Genomic DNA, 24,296 nt, shown 5'->3' with positions numbered 1-24,296 from the left:
TACAGACTCCGCTAACCCAGAAAGAGTGCTTCAGGTTAAGAACTTTGCTTCAGGATGAGAACAGAAATTGTGCTCCAGCAGCGCGGCGGCAGCAGGAGGCCCCATTACCTAAAGTGGTGCTTCAGGTTAAGAACAGTTTCAGGTTAAGAACGGACATCCGGAATGAATTAAGTACTTAACCCGAGGTACCACTGTACAGGCAACACAGCTGTATACTGTTGAATATGCATTATCAAATACTGGCAAAAAAACCCCACCCCTATCAGGATATTAAAACCAAGTGTCAATGTCAAATCCAGATAGAAATCATTTGGAAGAATATTCCAGCAACTGAGCAGTATCTGTAGAAAAAATGATGTTAAAATTCACAAGGAGGATTTTTTTGAGACCAAATAGGTTTCAGTTGCAGTAAACAAATCTAGTCTCCTTCAAAATCTTCTTGTTATTATATGATATACATCTCTAGTGTGTGCTTACCCTTTAAACTACATTGCACAAACAGTTATTTTGTTGTTTATCGTTCATGTAACTTTACAAACATATGCTGTATGTATCATCCATTTAATAAAACAACAAAGTCTTTAAAATGGGCATTTTTGAATATTTGACCTGCAGTAAGTACAGATTTAAGATCCTTACCAAGAAATTGTTGTCGATCTGCCCTTCTTTTCAATGTGAGTTTTACCAGATCATCAGGGACATTTGGTAGACTAGCAACTTCACCATAGGTACTGATGGATTGCTGTAGTATTTCATTGCTTCTCGCTTTCTCTGCCAAGTCATCCTCACTCTGTGTGTGACCATAAATCATTCATCAGTGCCCAAGTCACCACTTAACTTTTTGTTTGTTAAAAACATGTTTTTACTCAATTGGTAGTTGTTTGAGATTGGTAAATGTCATTGGAAAAAAAGATGCACTGCTTTCATTTTAAAGAAAAAGAAGAAGAAGAATTCCTGATTGTACAAATGGACAAACACCTTTAAGCATTTTGGTGGCTACATACACCAAAATGTACAGCAAGGAAAATGAAAAAAAAAGTATTTTAATAGCTGGCAAACAGCCTCTACATAGCCAACCACAACACTGACTTGAAAAAATAAACAGGTATTTTGTTTCCGTGCTCATCTTTTGAAATGCCTGCAGCTTTGTTTTGTTTTATTCTGGAATTCAGTCACCAAATCACGAGTATTTGTTCAAAGGTAGTATAAATCTGTTTTCATTTCAGAATGACTTTACTGGATGGAAAGTTGTGATAGAAAGTTGTTTTAACAAAGGGTTAATATGGTGAATTTTGCTGGCTTTGGTTTATTTATTTATTTTAAGATGGCTGTCAATTGAAGAACTGACACAGTTAAGACCTCCATATTTCCATCGTGTAATGTCAAGCAAGCTGATTATAGTGTTGCGCAAGTTATTTTAAGGCTACAAAATATGGGCTATAAGCACAAATCACTGGGAATGTCATTGCTTAATTGTATGTAACACAAGAAGCTGAGAGACATCCAAAGGAGAAAAGACAGGAGCTACCAAGCCTCTTCTATTCATGAAAGGAAGTGTCACCTGCTCCCTTCTTTCAGAAGAAATTGGCAGTTACAGGAGCATGGAAGAAACAACAACCAGTGCTAGGATTAAGGAACATTCAGTAAACCACCTGCAAGTTTCACAGCTCTGGGGGAAATGTCCTGGCCTCACTGAATAAGAGCTGCCTTTTGCAAGATCATTCACATTCCCCATTGTGTTCATCCTGGAGATGACTGGATTTATAGTCTAGGACAAATAGAGACATACACAACTAGACAATTTGTCTTTCCATACGTTGCTTGCTCATTCTTTACCTGCGCTTTTCCATATCTTGCCCGTGGGCTTTGCGGATACTTGTTGACTAATGCTTCAAATGCCTTCAAAGCTTCCTCAGCTTTTCCCTAAAGAAAACCATTGTTATCTGAAGTAATTTGCAAAATATCATGTGTAGGGAAAATATTAACATTCATTATTATTTACATTTCTGATAAAAGTGCTGAGAAGTCACCAGCTAACAAAGTGCCTAAAAATAATTTAGTCATTTATAAAACATTTTTTGTGGGAAAAGGAAGTAGTCACACAACACTTATAGTGACAGCTAGGGAAGTTATCTGTTATAGTGTGGTAATGTATAATACACCTTTTAAATAAACACAGTGCATGAGGTTGGGATTGTTGTTGCTTAAATAAAAATAAAATATTAACATTATGAAATGATTGTGGAAGGGAATGGCAGGGGAATCTAAAATATCAGCACTAGAGTGGGTTGATGACCACAGGCAGTGGATTTTGACTGTCGTGGAAGAGCAACAAGTTATTATATTTTTGTACCCAGGGAGAGGTGCTTGTGGGATTTTATGTCTTAGATGCTAAAATAAATCAGCTAAGTTTGGGCTCAGGGTGGGTGGGGGGGAGAGGAGACAGAAGAGAGGGAGAGGGAGGTGGTATTTACTGCTCTTCCTCAGGGAGGGAAACATCTGGGGCCATCCCTGAAATTTCCCTTTTTGTTATGAAATGGCTTAAAGTGAACATCTTGAGGGGGGGGAATGAATATTGGGGGCTATTAAAACACATAAGAAAAAAATTGATTGAATATGATGGGTGTTATTCATTTGAGTTTTACTGAAATCAAATACACAATTTAAGGCATCAAAATGAAATTATTTAAGTACCTTCTTATGGGCTATTTCACAGCTGTGAAATCCTTGAAAGCATCGGTTATGAAGAGGTATGCAAATATGAGAAAAATATATAGATTTTAAAACTCAAGGCTGCCATCACATCTGGAAGAACTGCAAGTTTTACTTTACCTGGGCAGGCCTACTTCCCAGGTTCAGTTGCATAAAATGTCATAGGAAGCTACCATACACTGCATCAGACCATTATTCCACCAAGCTCAGTTTTGTCTACACTGATGGCAGTTCTCCAGGATTTCAGACAAGTCTTCCTAGCCTTTCCTGGAGTTGCTGGGGACTGAACCTGGGACCTTCTGCATTCAACGCAGATGCTCTACCACTGAGCTACAGTCTATACATTTTAAAAGTACTGAATTGCTGTCTTTGTCCATCTACCCCTTACAATAGACATAAGCCTATATTGTGATCCACTAGCATTGCCAATAGATGGGTTCACAACCATTTGCAGTGTTTATCAGCGCCTTCTGAGGTTCTCTATGCCTAGAATTATATGCATGGTGCTACAGCCCATCTTTATGTTCTCTCCAGCAACAGCCAATTTAGGCTCAGTCAAATTTCATCGTTACCTTTTTACGCAGCTTCTCTGCAGCATCGAGTTCAGCTTTAATCTGTTTATCAAATTTATTGAGCAATTTTGGTTTCTTTTTCTTCACTAGGAAAAAAAGAGATTAAAAAGAAATACAGCATTTCTTCCCAGAATTCAGAATTGACTATTTATGAATTTCTTTAACACCTTAATGCATGCTGAAGAATCTCTAACAATAAGGAGGAAAACTGTAATGTTTTTGCATTTACGCAGTTACAATAATGCTGTGACCAGTCCAAACTGGTGTGTGTGTGTGTGTCTGTGTAATTGAATTTCCAAAAATAAAGGGGGGGAGAGAGAGAAAAGAATGAAAAGAAGAAAAACACACAAGAGAAAGATAAACTTACATCAAAAAATCTTACAATTCCACATATTGAGATTACCCTCTTGACTTCCCCCCATCCCAACCATGGGTCCTCTTAATTATATTTTAACTGCATATTGACATTTCTCCAATTATTCTGTCTTCCTAAGTTATCCATACTCTCTATTTCATTTAGTGTATTTAGAATCCTGCTAATGTTTTGACCCGTTTGCATTACTTTTGTATATACATTATAAACATTTCCCATTCTTTTTTAAATTTCTTGTCTTCCAGTCCAAATTGTTAAGAATGCAAGAACATAGTTAGAGCCTACTGACTCAGGATAATGGTCCATGTAGTTGGCATTCTGCTTTCTTAGTGGCCAACCAGATGCTGGTGGGAAACCAGCAAACAAGATCTGGGCACAAGAGCCATCTCCCCTCCTGTGGCTTTTGTTAACTGGTATTACTGCCTCCAACTGTGGAAGCAGAATATAGCCAACATGGCTAGTAGTCATTGATAGCTTTCTCCTCCATGAATTTGCCTAAAGCCATCTAAGTTGGTGGCTATCGCCTGCTTCCTGCAAGTTGCAGGAGCATCTGGCCAGCACCCAAAAAGGCAATGGTGCCGTCATTGCAGCCCAGAGTAGTTACAAACTATCTGAAAGATCACAACTGTCTCTGAAGCCATTGCTAGTCACTGAGCTATTCAAAGTCATTCAGCCACTGGGTTTGTCAGCAACTCCATTCCCTGCAGGAGGGAGGGATAACAGGATAGTAGGATTAAGGATCAATTAACAAAGAACCTCTATACCTGATTTTAAAGCAGGAATTGGGAACCTTGGGAACCCACCCTCACAGATGCTGTTAGATTCCAACTCTCACCACCTTCATCCAGCATGGCCAATGGTCAGGAATGACAGGAGTTGCAGTCCAACAACATCTGGAGCACAATGGGTTCCTTATCCCTGTTTTAAAGGATTTGGCTAAATATATGAACATCATGGGACGCGGGTGGCGCTGTGGGTTAAAGCCTCAGTGCCTAGGGCTTGCCGATCAAAAGGTCGGTGGTTCAAATCCCCGCGGCGGGGTGCGCTCCCGCTGCTCGGTCCCAGCGCCTGCCAACCTAGCAGTTTGAAAGCACCCCCAGGTGCAAGTAGATAAATAGGGACCGCTTACTGGCGGGAAGGTAAACGGCGTTTCCGTGTGCTGCGCTGGCTCACCAGATGCAGCTTTGTCACGCTGGCCACGTGACCCGGAAGTGTCTCCGGACAGCACTGGCCCCTGGCCACTTAAGTGAGATGGGCGCACAACCCCAGAGTCTGTCAAGACTGGCCCGTACGGGCAGGGGTACCTTTACCTTTACGAACATTATAGGTTTATGGTTATTACCACAATATGACAAATGATCAGCATAAGGAACAAATGTGCAGAACAGGTCATTAGAATCATTTGATCTTATTTTCCAAGACTTGGAAGGTATGCTTTCATGGACTCTTTCCAAGAACACCCGTATGCTTCAGGATACTGTGTCAGCAATTCACCATATGGGATCATGTTCCTGAACTATCCAAGGAAAAGCCCCTGCTTCTGCTAGTGCTGTATAATAGGGACAAAAAATGTAGCAAGGACACCTCTGTATAATGTGAGTGGTCATTATGATGTTGGAAGGTGTTCAGTAGGGCCAGTTCTGGGGTGACTTCTAATACGTGTTTAGTTATTTTGCATATATTTTGTAGGACTGCTGTCCAGAAGGGTTGGCATTCCCACCACATGTGGAGTCATGTGCCTGTGGAGGTGCAGCCTCTCCAACATCTTGGTGAGGTTCCTGAGTGTATCAGCACCAGTTTCCATGGTGTTAAGTACCACCTGTAGGTGAGTTTCAGGGTGAAACCTTCTTTGGGCTGATATGGACTTAAAGGGAGGTTTAGACCACATTCTAGTCCAATGAATGGGGTTAATTTCATAGCCTATGTCATCCTCCCATTGTTATTTGATTGCGTTAAGGGGGTTTGTGGGATTTTGGAGCAGTATTTTGTATATTGTGGATACCACCCCTTTGCTGTGTTCCTCAGCTGTCAGGAGAAGGTTTTCGAAGGTGGTCAAGGGCCTAGTGGCTGCTGATTTGAATTAAACACAATGCTTTGGGTCCTAACATAAGGAAGATGGTGATTATGTCACTTGCTACTCAAAGGTCTCCAAGCAGTCTCCATTACAAACTCCCAAAACTTGAGCAATAGAATAATTGAACATTTTCTCTATTCCATGCACCAATGCAAAAACTTAGCGTTCACATTCTCTTACCTTTTTCTTTTTGCTGAGTTTCTTTTTCACTTTGTCCTGGAATATGTAAAAAAGAAAAAGAAAAACATTTTGTATCATCACCACAGTGCTATTTTTAAAATGCATACAACTGGAATAATACCCACAAAATAATGGGTATATCTTCATTTTGCAATATTGTCAGGTTTTTAAATCTATCAATGTCCAAATATAATATTATATAGTTATTATGTGCAGAGAGTAAAGAATAATTGTTTTGGTTGTGCCGGAAAAGGTAAGGATAAAGTTCATACCTATTGCATTCTCAATTCACTTCATTCAAATGAATGGAAGTTTTTGCCTGCATAGACTCTTAACTTAATAAACCAATTACATTTTTCATCTTCCTGCATCTTCTCTTTTGAATATACTGGTAGCTTATGTATAGAAGTTTCAGACTTCTATATATAGACAACAGTTGGTGGTGGTTTAATTCAGTTTACCAAACATTTCAGCTCCCTTTACACTATGCCTTGCACCTGGTTTATGCATGCCAACCTTCTCCAGCCTTATACCTTCCTAGGTGTCTTGAACTACAATTAACCGTATGGCCAATGGTCCAAGATGGAAGTTGTGCTCCCAACATGGAAGGCGGGCATAAGGTTGGGGAAGACTGATAGGTGCCAGTCCCCTCCACCACAATGTGATTGCTTCTGGTAGGATGTTGGGCAATTGATGTGCTCAATACTTGGTCAAGTTCATGTGCAGTCTCCAACTGTATGAACTGAGCTATCATATGTGATTTGAGCATATCATATGTGATTTGAGCTATCATATGTGATTTGAGTGGGAACTCCCTTCCTGATGCTAATAATAGCTTCTATAGAGTGATTTTCTTCAGAACCATAGTGAGGATTAAACTCCAGCACCATATCCATTGCAGTTCAAATCCTGAGCAAGTGGTCCTAAAAGTTGTTATTTAGAGTTTTTAAAATATATATGCAAAATTAAGGTCAGATGTATCTTACAGTACTCCAACCCTGTCAGGACTCAATAGCCTTTTTATGTTCAAGACAAATATGTAATGTGTTATTTCCCAACTACCTTTAGCCTACTAATTAATTCACATTATATGGCATGTGTGACAAACGAATCTTAGTCCCATCCCCCACCCCCACCCCACCCCCATACATTTCCAGATTTTGCTTCTTTTTTGCTTTGAGTTTTGGTGCTAACCACTTTTCAGTTGTAACATCTAACATCCTGTGAAGCAAATTCAGGTTAGCCACTTTCATCTGCTGCAGTGAAAACAGAGAGCCTTGTGGTACCTTAAAAACTAACATATTTACTATGTCATAATATAGATTTTAGTCTTTAAGATGCCAAAAGACTCTGTGTTGCTCATGTGAAGTATGTTCCTCTGGTTATGTTAAATTATCTGTCTCAATTCTATCCATAGTATAACACAGGGATGTGGTGGAAGTAATATAACCAGCACCATGGTGCCTTAAAAGACTTCATGATGGCTCATGAATCAACTCTAGTTCTCCTCTCCTCCTGGCTCACTACAGTGGTACCTCGGGTTAAGTACTTAATTCGTTCCGGAGGGCCGTTCTTAACCTGAAACTGTTCTTAACCTGAAGCACCACTTTAGCTAATGAGGCCTCCCGCTGCCGCCATGCTGCCAGAGCGCAATTTCTGTTCTCATCCTGAAGCAAAGTTCTTAACCTGAGATACTATTTCTGGGTTAGCAGAGTCTGTAACCTGAAATGTATGTAACCTGAAGTGCATGTAACCCGAGGTACCACTGTATAAGCCTCCCAATCACTAAAGCATTTAGGAACATCTAGGAACAGTTACTGGTACAAGCTGCTGCATTGAAACAAAATCCACCATCAGCTCCAGATATTGCCTTAGCACACACACTGTGAACCTACACACTAAGGAGGATACTAGCCCGCCTCTGTTTCATAGGGAAAGGTAAGAGGTTATGATAAAACTGGTGAACACTTCAGAATAAAAAAAGATTGCAAGCATATAAACTGTAGGAGTTTATATGCAGATATAGGACATACATGAATTCACATTAAGCTGGTTTTAACCACCAGTTCTGCATAATAAAATAACTAGTGATTTCAAATGGTATAAAGAAGACACAAAAGTGTTATTGAAGAGAGATGTTTTGTCAGCGATTTGGAAAATAATGACTGCACCAGTGAAAAGGTTCTTTTGTACTTTATTGCAACCAATCATTACACAGAAGAAAAAGTTCATCTTTTAAAAGTCCCCGTTACCTTGCCCCCATGGCACACTTGTGTAAACATGAAAATTATGTAATTATAAGCATTTTAAGAACTTGATCACAGCATAATAATTTTCTCACTCCAGCAGTCTAAAAATATATTGTCGCTATTGTACAAAAACACAATCCTATTTTTCTCGCATGTCCTTAAAAATATGGCTTTATAAAAAATTATTGCTCTTCCACTTAGAAATATGCAATTCTTTCATTTTATTTATTCCTTAAATTTATATACCACCCTTCCTCCCCAAGGAGTCAAGGGTGGCAAACACATCAATGATAAAACAATACTTTGCCTCAATCGGTATTAACAGCACTAGAGGACTATTGCTTCCTGAAAAGTATGAATGACATGATCCTTCCTGTACAGTCTCCCATTCCCTGCACTGGCCTGGTATAATGCCTGTGGGGTGCACAGCTTGTGGTGGTGAGAACAAGGCTCTGTTATATTTTATGGGAATCATTCATGCACAGATGCAGTACCCATGTGGGAAGGGAATATGCTCACAGAAATCTAGGATATATGCTACATACAAATTATGTAGACCTCTCAATATATTGGATTCCAACCCAAGAAAAATGCATCACATTTCTCCTTACTCATGTTTCTATATTAAAAAAAAAATTAAATCTAATTATCTCCAAGTGCTGGCTACAGTTCACAAGTCAAAGATTCCACAATAATCCTAGTGAATACCCATTGACTTCAATGCTACTTAGTGTTTCCAACTGATATCTCAGATTAAACTGAGATTATCTTTCTCAGAGCCACAGCATTAAAATGAGAACTATTCCTGAGCCAAAAAAGGATAAAATAATTAAAGTAATGTGAATCTATTGTAATGGAACAGCACCATGCAATAGTTATCTATACCCCTAACTTTTTTTTTAAGTTTACCTTCATTTGTGAGCAAAATAAGGATTTCATTAATAAATACTGATTTATATTTATAATAAGCAATTTTTGGTAAAGAATATTTGTTCAAATTAATCATATTCTGACTCATTAGATAGACTCATCAGATAACTACAACCCTTGCCTCAGAATAATCCCATTTATTTCAGAGGGGCTACTGTTGATTAAGCAGTTGTGGGAATACAGTTTAGGTACTTATGCCTATATAACTGCTGACAAACAGTGCATTACAATAGCAGGTCTAAGGGCAAATGAAAACAAAAACAAAAAATTAAGCCCAAGTGGATTTTCAATGTAAGCTCTGCAAACTTCCAGATTGCTATGAATTCTTCAGTGTTCATCAGAAGTGGTGGTTACAACAATAACATTTGTGTGTGGTGTAATTATTTAAGTAATTCTGTAGATATGTCCATCATTAAGGTGTTTGCTACACCTGAACATAGATTAAAGTGAGCTGAGCTCAGCTAGAATAATTACTAACCAACAAGTATAGGTCCAAGCCAAAATTTCACAGCTCTATTTTAGTAGTGTTTGCCATAAAAGAATGTAAATATATCACAATGCTATTTGATCACATTTTAAAACTTTGCTAACTAAGATTGCTTCCAAATTTTAATGTATCCACAGATATACATATATTAAAATCTTAAATCATTTGTTGCTACATTATAAATAGCATATTACAATTATGTGAACGACACATGTAAAATTCAGATACTACAACCTCTTGGTCACTAATAAGGGAGAAAATAAAAACATGTATATTAAAAGCTACAAAATGTTAAAAATGTATATTGGGGTTCTAAATATATGCTAAAGGTATACTAAAATGTGAACTGAGTGCTACACATTTTCAGAGAGTTTCACAAGTGATGCGTAAATAGTTTTTTTGCATCTACAAATTGACTGACCAGAATATATATTCAGTTTAAAAATAGTGTTCTGTTTCTGGCTAATACCATATTAACAACATCTACATGAGATGCAACTTAAATGGGAAAGTCTCCTAGCATCACTTGTGAAACACCTTTAGTGTTTCTCCCTCCACCACAAGTTTCTCAACTGCTTAGTTAATTACGGCATAAAGTCTATAACAAACATCTGTTCCCATTGTGTAGAGAATGGTTTAGGCTGGTCCTCCTGCTGTAGGGACAGTCTTTTTGAAGCTTTAAGTATCTGAAAAAATAAGGGGAGATCTAAATTAGAGGACCAACTATGATACAAATTATTTTTAAAAATATTCTTTATGACTAATATGCAACTTTGTAGCAAAGGATTTGGGTTGTACCTTTTATTAAAACTGCATTAGTTTTAGACACAAAGTTGCTATCTAATAAAGAGGGGAAGCAACAGAAGACTTTGAAGGACAGCCTTTTTGAGCAAGAAAACAAGAATCTCTTCCCCCACTACACACATACACACACAAGCACGCCATATACGAAGATGCGCCTAGAGGATGGCCAGATTGGCTCCTGCCAAAGGCGCAGGTCCAAGGACGCGCAGAAATCATACTTCTCCACTCTGGCTCAGAGTGTTTAGGAGTCTGCCCACTCTCCTTGCCAAGGGTGCAAGGGAGCCTAGGTACGCCTCTGACCATACATACATATTATGAGAAAAATGCATTACTATCATGAAAGCATACTTGTAGTGTAAGAACTCTCTACTCCCTCGCAATGAGGGTCAGCCATTCAGTGCTAAGGATGGAAGGGCAGATTTGCTTACACCCCAACACTCTACAATTGCAGTATTTTACTTCTCTGCCTTGCAAGAATGGTAACTGGCAACCATTCACTTATATGGGAAAAAGTGAAGACATAACATGGAGATAACACCAGGGTGGAGGCTAAACCAAGCGTTATCTGTCTGCATAGCTCTTCATCTACATGGTTCCATCCTGGATTGTTATATGTCTGTATTTGGAACAGGGCAGAGGAAAATTTATGCTGATGCATCTGATATAACATCCTGTGCAATTCTGTGGGATCAATTGTAGTTATTGCACATTGGGCGGGCCAAACATACACACAGTTGTGGCCTGTTTCACTGATTAGACGCAACAATATGGATAAAGAAAAGGCACTGAATTTGAAGGCAGCGCTAGCCACTTATAACAAAATGGGAGCTACAGTGTGCTTTACTGCTATGCCGCTTGCATAGGGACAGGTGCTGCTTGCCCCAATTATATGGTCATCTGACTTGTGCCTATAGAACTGCTACTTCACATGCTGCAGGAGAGTGCCATGACCACCACACCCAATATAAATTTAAGTGGATGAATCTCTATTCTGTTAATGTTGCCCTTATCTTTGCCATCACAACCTTAGCCTTATGCTTGACTCCATCAACTATCCAGTTGCCAAATTCTTTTTATTTTCAAGATGCATTCTCTGCTGCTTATACATTCATAACTTTGTTACAATCACAATTTTTTGTACTCTCTCACTTTCTGTTAGATATTTCAAACTTGTCCTCTTCATATCCTACCTTCCTACCAGAAACAACCTTTCTTTCTCTATTGCTTCTCTCTCCTTTTCAACTCTCTTCTCAACAGCCAAGCCTTTATTTTTAATCCATTCTTGATTCACTCTAAGCTCATCCACGGGCATCCAAAGGATTTCCCCCCCCCCCCCAGAGGCAGCAGCAAAGCAAATACTCCAAACAAATGTAACTAGTATGAGAGAACAGGCCTACAAATTCTAGAAGACCTAGGCCTGCATCTGATGAACTTATATTCCATATATTCCATCTGTTGCTTCTGATGGGTAGACCTGGCATCCAGACACCTTCTGACGACCACTCAAACCAACAATTATTTCCCTGGCTCAGCTAACCCCCACCAACCTTAATTCACACACACACAAACACACAGACACACACACACACACACCACCAGCACGTCAGAGTAACAACAAAGGTCTATATTTCAGGGTTGTTATAAAGTACTATAACTCCCCATACTTTTCAGCATATTGATATAAACACTGGATTACATTGTGCATACACTCAGCCATAGTGTTCTGCGTCCCCTCCCCCGGCTTGCAGTTAAGGATAAAATAACGATAGGTTTTCGCTGCATTGAGATTTCTTTTTTAGTGTTGACAAATGGGAAGGGGCACTTTTTTGGTATTACCGTATTTTTCACTCTATAACACGCTCCCAACGATAACACGCACATAGTTTTTAGAGGAGGAAAACTGTGGCCACAGACATGTGATCTGACGGTGAGTTTGGGGTAGCCCAATGCAAAAATCCTGAGGATCCATGTGGATCCGTGCTTTGTAACCACGTTTTTGCACCACTACGGCCCCAGGCAACAGTGGGTGCGTGATTTTTTTGGTGCAAGCTGTAGCCATGGACATGCTATGTGATCTGATGGGGAATTTGGGGTGACCCAGTGCAAAAATCCTGAGGATCCGTGTGGATCCGTGCTTTGTAACCATGTTTTAAGTGGGGAGGGAAGGAAAAGCACTCAAGGGACAAGGAACACGCGTGGGGTGGGTGGAGAAGGATGCTGTTAATAATGCAGAAGAGGGGTATAAGAGGAGAAGGCTGTTATAAGAGGAGTGGGGAGGAGAGAGAGACAGAGAGCCTGCTTGCGAAAAACTTTGCTGTTATTTAGCAAGTGGGGAGGAGAGAGAGACAGAGAGACTGCTTGCGAAAAACTTTGCTGTTATTTAGCGAGTGGGGAGGAGAGAGAGACAGAGAGCCTGCTTGAAAAATCTTTGCTGCTATTTAGCGAGTGGGGAGGAGAGAGGCAGCGAGCCTGCTTGAAAAAACATTGCTGCTATTTAGCAAGTGGGGAGGAGAGAGGGACAGAGAGCCTGCTTGCTTTAAAGGAGCCAACCGGACAGGAGCCAACCTCTCCTCTCCTCTCCTCTCCTCTCCTCTCCTCTCCTCTCCCGCTTTGCTCCTTTAAAGCAAGCAGGCTCTCTGTCTCTCTCTCCTCCTCACTCAGCGGCTCTTCTCCCGCTTTGCTGTTTCAAAGCGAGCCACGGAGGAGGGAAGGAAGGGGAACCATGGATCCTCTGCTCACGACTGCAGCAGATCCCCCCGCATTCGCTCCATAACACGCACAGACATTTCCCCTTACTTTCTAGGAGGAAAAAAGTGAGTGTTATGGTGCAAAAATACAGTAAATAAAACCTGAGTTAGAAAGATCACAAACTCCTCTTTGTTGCTATCTTTTCTTTTTGAGTTGACTCCCCAAAACTCAGCTACACTAAAATCCTGGATACATGAATGGCTCTCTATGAAGCAGCAATCATTTTTTACATCATAGAAGCCTTAAAAACCAACCAACAAGTTTCTTCACTAGACTCTAGCCCAGGAGTAGTCAACATAGTATCCTCCAGATGTTGCTGGACAATTACTCCCACCATTCTCAACTATTTGGCATGCTGGCTGCAGCTGATAGGAATTGCAGTCAAACAACATATGAGGATACCATGTTGGCTAGATCTGTTTTCTTAATGCCACTCATTGCTATGATTTCATTCACTGACAATCATGCTAGTTTACAAAACAAGGAAAACAGTGCTTACAATATTTTGCCTCGTATCTCTGGTTCAACAATGGTAGCCTTCTTTTTTAGTCAATGAAAACTGGAACTCTGATGATTATGGCACTTCTGTAGACTTTCCTACTTCCCTTGCAGTCATCCATGAGTTCACCATATCTGCAAATCTAATGTTACCTGATGATCCCCACATCTTAGCAGCAGCATTTATTTCTAGAGTATTTACCACATGCTACTCATTAGTCCACCACTGACTTTTCTTTAGAAATGCCAGATGGATCAAGCTCATGTAGCCAAGCATTTTTTGTTGTAGTAACCAACCAGATGCCTATGAGATGCCCAAAAGCATGAACTGCACACAAAGGCACTCTCACCACTGTGATTCCCCAAAACTGGGACTCAGAGGTATTTTTCCCATACTGCTCTTTTAAAATTTAAGCTGAGCCCTGCAGGCAAGGACTATTATCTCAATTGTGCCTTGGAATAGTTTTTAGAATATTCCATTTCCCAAAAAACAAAAAGTAGGGTTAAATGCTGAAATAAAAACTAAAAAGAAACAGAAAGCAATGTGCTTTACAGAAGCCCAAAGCTATGAATATTTCCATCTACCACTTAAGAATCTGGAAATTTGCAGCTGTGATCAAATCCCTTTGTATTTACTCATTCTGACTCACTAAAAACATACTGAGGATGGAAATGAAAATGTTAGCACCTGTAATAATGCTTTGGTGCTAATCTAATGCCATCATTTTATGGGATGCAAAGTATCAGTTTAGTGTGTGAGAGGCATGAAATACAAAATCAAATTTCTCCCACATTTGGTGTTGATAAGCAGTCATGGCAGATGTATTGCTGGCAATCTTTCACATCAAAAGATCATGTCCCTCTTTGCCAGGAAGTTTAGACTTGTGCCTTTGTGTCAACTCCATTTGACTGAAGATGTACCTGGAAAGCTGACTGTTTATTCCAAGTTGCAAGCTACAGGTCTCTATTGCCTGCAACGTGTTCATGAATCCAGATCCTGCAAAGTTATGATACCACATTCTGGGAGTAAGGCAATACTAGATAAAGCAAGGTGAAGGCAAAGCAGACACAACACATGGTGGGTCTGTGATATGAGCAAGATACAGCAGTGGTTGCAAAGTCCCTTTTTTGCCCTGAACAGAAAAGAAACCCGACTCAGAAGCTTTCATAAGGTCAAATATCAACATATGACCTTTTCTGTTGTGTTGCTGTTACCCATGTGAGCCAGAGACTTCCAGAAAGAAGTAGCAGTCACCACATGCATCTCCTTGATGGTTATAAACAAACTCTGTGATAGAGATATGTATAGCTGAAGCTTTCTTCTCACAATGCCAGAGACAGGGCTTGAGAAGACATTTATTGTGGATGTGAGTCACTCTACACCTTTATTGGATCTTTTAAAGAATTGGATAAAATTGGTTTAAATGTCACGTTCCAATTCCTTTTCTTTAATAATGTAACAGAACTGAGCAGTGATCTCCTTGTCTGAGGTTTATATACTGTAGTGATGTCCTGTGATTGGTTACTGAGTTGTACCATATCCATGTTCTTCTGTCTAAATGCTATAAATACTTGCATAATATAAAATGCTGGATGAAGAAAAAAAGATGGAGCAGTGGATAAAGCCAGTGTAGTAAAGCAGAAAAGACTATAAAACAGGGTATTTGATCCTGTGAAAGGATTGAGATTAGATAATGCAGTGGTGATGGATTGTGCTGCACTGAAGACAACCCCCCCCAAACTGGTTTCCTATCAAATACTGTGCCTCCACCAGCTGAGTATTCTGAGTATTTTGTTCAGATGGAATTTCCACTAACTTGACACATTCCAAGTGAAAGAGGTTCCATGACAGTTTATTTGGCTGTAGGTGTGTGTAAAATTACTAAACGTGATAATCAAGCTGCACAGCAGGCTCTCACAAAGTTTAGTAACTTTGTCACTTTAAAATGGCCCTTAGATGGCCAAAAATCAAGCCTTGCACAAAGATTAATGTATTCATTGTTACCTGCTTTGTCTTTAATGTTGCATACCACACTATTTACAAAGGATTGATGTGTTGCACATATGTATACAGTGGTACCTCGGAAGTTGAATGGAACCAGTTCCGGAAGTCTGTTCAACTTCCAAAACATTTGGAAACCAAGGCATGGTTTCTGATTGGCTGCTGGGAGCTCCTGCAGCCAATCAGAAGCCACGGAAGCTGTGTTGGACGTTTGGGTTCCAAAGAACGTTTGCAAACCAGAACACTCACTTCAGAGTTTGTGGTGTTCAGGACCCAAAACGTTCAAGTCGCAAGGCAACCAAGGTACGACTATCTATCTATATCTATCTATCTATCTATCTATCTATCTATCTATCTATCTACACATATGTATGAGAAATGATAACTACACTCTTAGTAAATTGCTGCTTATTCACTTTCTTTAACCATTATGGTTTTCCTTGGAAAAGTTAGTTGGGTTTGCTGAAATGGTAACTTCAAAGGGGATAGTCTGACCACTCTGCTGGACTAGGCTATAGAAATGGGCATCCGTTAACACTATACTGTATCAAGTTATTTTGTACACTGATATCTAAGGGGATATCCTAACCCAAGGACTAGAGGTGCCACATACACTGGCTCTGCTGGAGTAAGAGCTCCATCATCACAGAAGTCACCACTGTCCCTGTTGTATGTACAGCTGGAAAGCTATCAATAGTAGTGTTCCCACCACTGATAACCCATGCATGGCCTCAAAACTGGGCAGAGTAGGGATTAAAAAAAAAAGGCCAAGGATTTGCTAGAACCTAAGCCAGCCCACTGTCAGGTGAGGAGCCAGCTTGAGCTGGCACAGCAAAGCAAAAAAAACCCAAAAACCCCAGAGCTTTTTGCCCTTTGCCCTGGATGGGTGGAACTAGTAGAACTTTGAATGTAGAATGGGCTCTGGCACTATAATCATCCCAGGAGCCAGGTGACCCCAAGTTAGGGCTGCCTTTTAAAAACATTTTTAAAAGGTTTTAATTTATGTTAAAATAAATAAGTAGATAAATGAATATAGGCTAATGAACTACAATGTGCATTTCAGTTTCTAAGAAACTGAATTAATAAAATAGTTCTACTCACGACATATTGTTATATATTGTAACAGAAGTAATCAGAAAAATTATGTGCCCTGGTGAACAATTCTGGGCACACTCAGAATCACCATTACATAAACAGGTTTTAGCATAGTATGACAAAATAATGTACAAACCTGTCTCATGGGGTTGAGCAGTCACATGGTCTTCTGTATGTTCTCTGTCATCTACGGTTAACAAGTTGAAAAAACATGTTATCTTATACTGTGTATGCCTGTGCTATTATTATTATTACTAATAATAATTTCTACTAAACAAATTGATAGATTTTATATAAACCAAAATATATTCAGGCTGATTTTGTAGTTATGCAGACATAATTAAAGAAATAAGATAAATACAAGCTTAAATTCTTTTTTTTTTAAATCAGCAATGGTTGTATGAACTTTAAGGATGATACAGAGCACATAGGTTGTCAAATTGTACATTACAGCATAAGTGTGTGACACGGATATAAAATACAGCATTCTCTTCCCTCTAATTTTCCCCAAGCATTTTATTTTTAAGACATACATCATAAAATACTCTCTTATTTTTTAAGCCAAATATCTAAATATGAGCTTTGAGCTATCATAGCTGGATATTTCAGCTACAGTATTATCTTTAAAATAGTTTTGACTTCCGAAATGAGCAAACCAAAGAAAATGAGTGGTTTAATGGAGTCATATACCAACACCTGAGTCCTTAAAAACAAACACATGTTTGTTTCAAAGGCAGCGCAGATTCAACATAACAGCTACGGTTTGGCAGTGTACTCCATTCTTAAAGATGTATACCCTCTTCCACTGATATCCATGCATGTCTCCTTAAAGTAACTTTGAAATAGTGAGCTTCCATAAGACAAGAAAAGGCTGTACTAAAGCATGTTCAAGTGCAGAGGTTGTCAAAACAAAATTGCTAAGCTGGCTGGTAGAGTGGACTCTGTGATTTTCCCTAACTATGGAGTATGAGATCAAATACAACAGAGGAATGCCCAGCAGACATCCAGGAACCAAAAAGCTCAAGGAAGATAGGTAGCTGACCAGTTAGTTCACAGAATCCTCAACATCAGCTGGAACTTCACATTTAGGAGTGACCTGGGTCTCCACAAAATAACTGCAAAGCAGCAGGGGTGGCTGGGTGTTATTTGAAACAGTAAAATGGTGGGTACAATGGAGTGATTAACTTTCTTCCCACTTGCTGCTTTTCCCCAGTGACATACACGCACATCTAGAAACATGGCTGGGTAAAAAATGGGTGAGAGGAGCCTGTTGCAGGGTAAAAAGAGAGGTGTCAAAGAGTCCTTTTCCTACTTTTAATTGCACCTTCCACAGCCACTATGTAGGTGGTCATTCTTGAATTCCAGTATGAATCCCTCCTATTAGCATAATTCAGAGTCTAGATGGCTATGTTATATGGTAAGAGAAGGCAAAGGGAAATCAGGTTCACAAATATCCTAGTAACCTTCCTTGCCACACTTGAGACAGGTAGCTCTAAAAATGGGGGACAGGTTTGATCTCTTCTATCTCCACCTGACAGAGAAACTTAATATTCACTTTTCCCAGGACAGCAAAGAGGTACTAGCAAAAATAGTCTTAATATATCTCTCAGTACTTCTCACAGAACACCTTATGAGTCCACATTGATTTGTGATTATTTGAATTCACAGAAGCAAATGTCAAAGTGACATGCAAATATGTAGTATATAAATACATTCAGAGCTTTTAAGATCCAGATGTCTAAATTTTTATCAATACATTCAGTGGTTAAAAACCATAATCTTGTACAATGAAGTTTCTCAGCAGTTCTCTGTCCAGTATTCCTTTTATTCCACACATGAACAGCAGGTAAAAAGTGCTTTTGTGAATTAGAGAAAAATAACTTTAATAAAAGTTATACTCAAATTAGTTTCTCCCACCTTGGTTAATTCATGCAAACATACCTGACTGAATTTGTTCAGTAGCAGAATGTGGAACATCTGCTTCATCTATGGGCACATAAAAATGAATTAGATAACATGCTGTTAGAGTAGCAACCAAATTAAACTAACAAAAGTAACACCTCAGAAAGAACGAGCACACACAATTATTCCCTTATATGACAGATGCAGGAAAAATGTTTGCACAGAAATGGAGGGCCTAAGTAGCAGCCGTTACTAATGAGTGGATAGGTAAGGAATGGGAATTTGCTTTAATTATTAAACTGACATACTTTTGAGAAAAGAAGAAACAGGTCAAAGACAAAATGACATTATAACAAATTGGATCCTGGCAACTGAGTACTGCTGAAAGAGCTTTTAGCTCTAAAAGATACCTTGCGGATTTGCAACATCCTAAAATGGGACTATTGTGCTTGAATCATGCTTGTGGGTTTCCCAAAGGCATCTGGCTGGGCACTGTGAGAAAGAGGATAATAGATTGCTCACCTCTTCTTCCCTTTGGCAAATGACTGTACTGTTGAAATGGCGATGAGATCGCACTGGCCTATTTATTCTGAATGTTTGTATGTGATGCCAATAAAGGTTTGATGATGAGAAGAGGATGCTGAACTAGATGGGCCACTGGCTTGATCCAGTAGAAGCAGGCTCTTCTTATGTTCTTTAATAATTATAATGGTGATAATGATTATGATTATCATTAACAGCAAAAGCTGCTAATTTATAAAGGTAATTATACACAAATATGGGGAATTTATAGAAATCATGAAATCATAAGCTTTGGATTTAAAAAGGATTCTTAGGGCTTATTCCTAATAAGATGGAATGAACCATTTTTTATACTCACTTTCATGTGTTTGATCAGTGCTCTCAATTGGCTCTGTTAGATATATAATACATATAATAAATAAATCACAGCCTTTATAAGACCAAAACTAACAATATAAAGAGTAATGTGTACACACTGTAATTTAAGACAGAGCTAGGACCTTTATAAGCAGGAGAAAGAAACCTTACACTTTAGTTCTCAGACTCCAAAATACATATTCAGACAACTCAACTGAAAATGCCTTCAAATGTGACAAAATGCTTATGTGGAAAGTATTGCTGTTTAGGAAACAATAAAGTTAGATGTGGATTGGTCATCACATGCACACTTCTGTATTTCTCTTTGTGTATGCATACTGACTGACACAGTCATGACTGACTCTGCCTCCCTGTAGATACTGTACACAACGTACAGCAAATAAGAAAAATACAACAATCACATTGATAAGGCAGAGATAAAGGTCCCACAACATTTCCTATTTGGCTGTGCTGTTTCTACAACATTGTTTTCATATTTCAAGCGGACTTGAGAGGCCAACATTGCAGCTGCTGCTACTAAGATGGGCATGTTTATTTAATCCAGCAATAAGCATTAGTTTTGCAGCATAATTCTTCTCACCACCCCCCCCCAAGTTAATAAATGAATATATTCATTTATAGATAAATGATAATAAAATGAATATATGCTTACCTTGAATATTTTCATAGTAATGTTCAGATAACAGTTCTCCATCTGAAAAGAGAACAATGTTGTGATATAGTTCACAAGAAAATGTATTCTTTTTGGGCACCTGCTGAAAACATTCTTATGTAGATAAATCTAGCCAGATGTTTAGAAAGTTAGTATGAGTTTTTATTTGTTTTAATCTATTTTATTGTGGTTTTAACTTTCTGTAAGTTTTAAATTATGGTTGTAAAAAGTGATAATTTTATGGTTTTATCTTTTTTAAAACCACTTCGAGGTGAGTTTTTTCTACAATAAAATGGTATATAAATTTTATGAAACAAACAAAATATTGCTGCAGGCCTCTCTGATTAAGAAAAAAAAAAGAATCCAGGTCCATGCTATGTAAATTAAAGAGAATGGCTCCAGACTTTCACAAAAATGTGGTTGGAACTCAGGGGTCTGGGGACAGAATAGATTGATGGAGTAGAGAAGCCACCCAAGGCTGCATTTTGTCGTCAACAACAACAAAAGAAAAAGAGAGATACAAAACCTGTCATTAGGGTTCTTTTCTACATGTTTATACATAATGTGTAGCTAGACCCTTAGAGAGTCTCAATTATAGGAGTTGCATCAAAGGAATCAATGTCTATCACTAACCAGACTCATGCTGACAGCATTCAGTTTTTCCTGAAATTGCAGATTCTTTCAGCTTCTAGGAGAGGCCTGGGGAACCCTACAATTCTATGATTCTATATAGCCTGCAAGCCTAATTATGCCCACCAGGCCTCTGCATTAGGCTGCCAGAGCTCCCCATTTGGCCCAGCCATACCCATCTACCCTATACTTGATATTATATATAAGGAGTGCAAAAGCCTGGGCTCAGCTTTGCAAGGGGCTCTGCAAGACCATGTGGGTAAAAATTGTCACCCAATGTCACTGTAGCAACTTTGTCCGCAACAACTAAGGTAGAGAACTGTTTAGATCCATTTCCCCATGCCTGTTTGAGAAGAGAACTTTCCTTGCTGTCAGTTCAGTTACAGAGCAAAGACATAATTTGCTACTATTTATATGTTCAAAAGTGCAGAATAACTCATTAGATATATATCTTTAGTTCACCTATATGTAACTCATGCACTAAAACAGCAAAGAAACAGGTAAGGAAAACCATTACTGCCAAGTCTTTATTTTTCATAGCCACAGTCAATTTACCTGTATTCTGAGCTTCAATAAATTCTTCATTTTCTAATTCTAAAAAAAATACATAATTAAAATTTAAAAACTGGAATGCTACAATGGTTATGAGTTAATAAAGAAAAAAGTAACAAAATCACAATTTCCTTTGTCAGATTAATTAGCATATATGGTAGAAAAAGACTTGAATACATAAGTTTTTAAAGGACTGTGATTTGCAAAGCAGTTTGTCTTAATCAGTGTGTGTGTGTGTGTGTGTGTGTGTGAGAGAGAGAGAGAGAGAGAGAGAGAGAGAGAGAGAGAGAGCGCACACACACACACAAACACATTTAAGTTGTAGTGAAGTGGACTAGCTGCCTGGATAAGAGTAGGGATCTCAAATGAAGTTGGAAGCACACTGAGAGGGGGAGAGATGCACTCACAAATTTATGGTGACTGGAATGCCCCCTTCTCTAGTGTTGAACAGCACTGGACATTCCAGAAACTATGGCCTGGTGTTTTCAAACACTGGGACATCATCAAATAGTTCTTAGTGATTGAATCAAGAAGATCTCAATGGGCTGGCAAAGCTTGTAGAGGGCCCCTTCAGATAGGTGGATCAGATGGAGGAAAGGGAAAGAAACTAAGACTGCAACCCTAAACACACTTACTAGAGGTAAAGCTACTGAAGGCACCAGGCCTTGCTGCTGAGTAAACATGGACAGAGAGTGAGGGAAGAAGAAAGTATCTGCTTTGGGGGCAAGTTGCTTGAGAAGGTAGGGTAGGACAACTTCAAGCATGATCAAATGAAACTGATTATCTAGGCACATTTCAATCCAGTTTCAGACCTGGTTTTGGAATCAAAATTTGCTTGTCCAGATCAACTTTGAGATTTATGTTGTGAATAAATAAAAATAAATTTTAAAAATGACCTTTGTCAGGAGAAATTTGTAGGGGAAATTCAACCCTGTTGATTCTCCCTGACCTCTCAGCAGCTTTTGATACCATTAGTCACAGCTTCTTTCTGGACTGCCTTTGGGGTTTAGGAGTCTTGGGAGATGCTTTGTGGTGATTCCACTCATACCTCTGAGAGTAATCAAATCAGTGACCTTTTGCATGCAAAGGTAGTTCTCTGTCACTGAGCAATATTTTATGTTTGGGACAGAGAAATAAAAGGTTCCCGAACGACCACATATTTCACTATAACACACACGACTTATTTGTTGCTGATTAAAGCTTAACATTTTTGTAAGGCACAAGGAATGATTTGCATTTCATTGTCAGTTTTTCAAAACGTTAAAATACAGCTAGAAAAACTGATTCATCTATGGCCCTTTCACACAAGCCAAGCTGTCTGCTGCTTCTTTGAGGTGACATTCTATGTGCATTGTATTTATTTATTTACTTACTTACTTACTCATTTACCCATTCATATATAATTTAATCATAAAGTATCCAAGAGGTGAGAAATAGCAAATTATCATAAAAATGATATAATATAAATATAAAACTGTTCAGCCACGGTAAAATATGGCTGAGTCGCACATAGATACCACACATGTGGGTAGGGAAGCAGAAAGCTTTCCCCACAACCCAATCCAGAAATGCAGGCATTAATCAGCTGAGAAAGACATGAGATCAACTCCAACCCATAATTGCAATATTTATACACACAGTACAGCCGTACTGTTACAGCAACATGTTATAAATGTGAGGACTTTCAAACGATATTACAGATGAAGTATAAAAACAAATGTCCTGCTCTTAATCACAGTTACTATAAAGTCACACAACATACCATGTTCATCCACATAGTCCTGCTTTTCTGTGTCATGTGAATAAGGTTCTGCAAGTAAAGAGACTGTTAATGCATGCAATAAATCTACTGTCACATATTATTCTTAAGAATTCACATCTTACTGCTTTTAATCGGCATTTAACTGGGAAGCCAATATAGCAAGCAACGTGGAAGGCAAGGGCAAACTGAGTAGCTCACAATGTCCCAGAGGGCGTGGATACGTGCCTTGTGTAGGTCAAGGTGCATGTGTACAGGCAATGGTGGAGGTATTAATAGAAGGAGTAGAGAAAGGGGAGCAATCTGGGAGAAAGAAAATTGAATAGCAGAGAGGAGAGCAGAGTGCCACATTAGTTAGAAAAGAAAGAGAAGAATAAGCCATTAAAATCATCACCACCACCACTTCTGGTTCCCTTCCCCTATCAACCATCAAATCAGAGATCACATCTTTTCTATTGACTGAACTGGAAAAGACATGGATCTGGGGCTGTCCAGCATTGCCAGAGATCTGAGGCACTGATACTTATGGATCCTCATAATTTATAACAGGGATTACCTCAAAAGTACCCATCATATCACAAGTTGCCTCTGTATACATAGATGTGCTATGTGATTTGTTGGTGGTATTACTGTAAGCATTAATTTGTGGTTTTTCAGGGACCCTTGGTAAAATCATACAAATTCAAGAGGATCTGTTTTAATTCTACTGGATCTGATTTTTTTACTCATACATAAAAGAAAAGTATGTTTGGCTGTGTGTATGCATGTGCTTTCTTTCAATTTGTCTGTTGAGGGCAGGTCTGACCCAGGAAGAGGGGTGAAAAAGGAACCAGAAGGAACAGTACCTACAGCATTCTTTCCAGATGTGCCACAGGCCCAAAAATGTTGGCAACCCCTGCTCTGTTGGGTAATATAACCTGATTTTTAAATTAAATAGAATCTAACTGCAAAATGCAGGTATTTAGACTTCTGTGTAATACCTGTGTTATGATCCAGAGCATCCTCTAGATTTAGTTCTGTGTCATCTGTGGAAGACAGACAAAAATATGTTTTCATTTGTGCAAATCAAAGTACATGTTTCTATACAGCTGGTTGACTGATTGGATGAAAGAGGAAGGAATCAGGACTGCACTAGGTCTCCTACAGTCAATTTAACATATTAATCATATCTGCAAAG

At 38.9% G+C, this 24,296-nt stretch overlaps 1 protein-coding gene across 5 annotated transcripts in view; it reads right to left on the bottom strand.

Moving 5' to 3' along the window:
- Positions 1–24,296, bottom strand: part of ASPH (aspartate beta-hydroxylase) — a 91,881-nt gene that overhangs the window by 23,190 nt on the left and 44,395 nt on the right. For 4 of the 5 annotated variants that reach the window (XM_081917530.1, XM_081917527.1, XM_081917531.1 and 1 more), the window contains 11 exons: positions 24,100–24,144; positions 23,123–23,170; positions 21,364–21,402; positions 20,179–20,220; positions 19,507–19,539; positions 18,666–18,710; positions 16,861–16,911; positions 5,912–5,947; positions 3,285–3,370; positions 1,837–1,923; positions 640–790 (listed from right to left, as the gene is read on the bottom strand). In XM_081917530.1, the coding sequence (XP_081773656.1) occupies positions 640–790; positions 1,837–1,923; positions 3,285–3,370; positions 5,912–5,947; positions 16,861–16,911; positions 18,666–18,710; positions 19,507–19,539; positions 20,179–20,220; positions 21,364–21,402; positions 23,123–23,170; positions 24,100–24,144 (663 nt within the window). Of the gene's footprint in view, positions 1–639; positions 791–1,836; positions 1,924–3,284; positions 3,371–5,911; positions 5,948–8,088; positions 10,264–16,860; positions 16,912–18,665; positions 18,711–19,506; positions 19,540–20,178; positions 20,221–21,363; positions 21,403–23,122; positions 23,171–24,099; positions 24,145–24,296 lie in introns of those variants that run through there. The other variant, XM_081917532.1, reaches the window with a different exon arrangement.

The sequence above is a fragment of the Podarcis melisellensis genome (genome assembly GCF_964234715.1).
Source record: "Podarcis melisellensis genome assembly, chromosome: 7".
In the NCBI taxonomy this organism is placed as follows: Eukaryota; Metazoa; Chordata; class Lepidosauria; order Squamata; family Lacertidae; genus Podarcis; species Podarcis melisellensis.
This window is presented reverse-complemented; position numbering and strand designations above follow the sequence as displayed.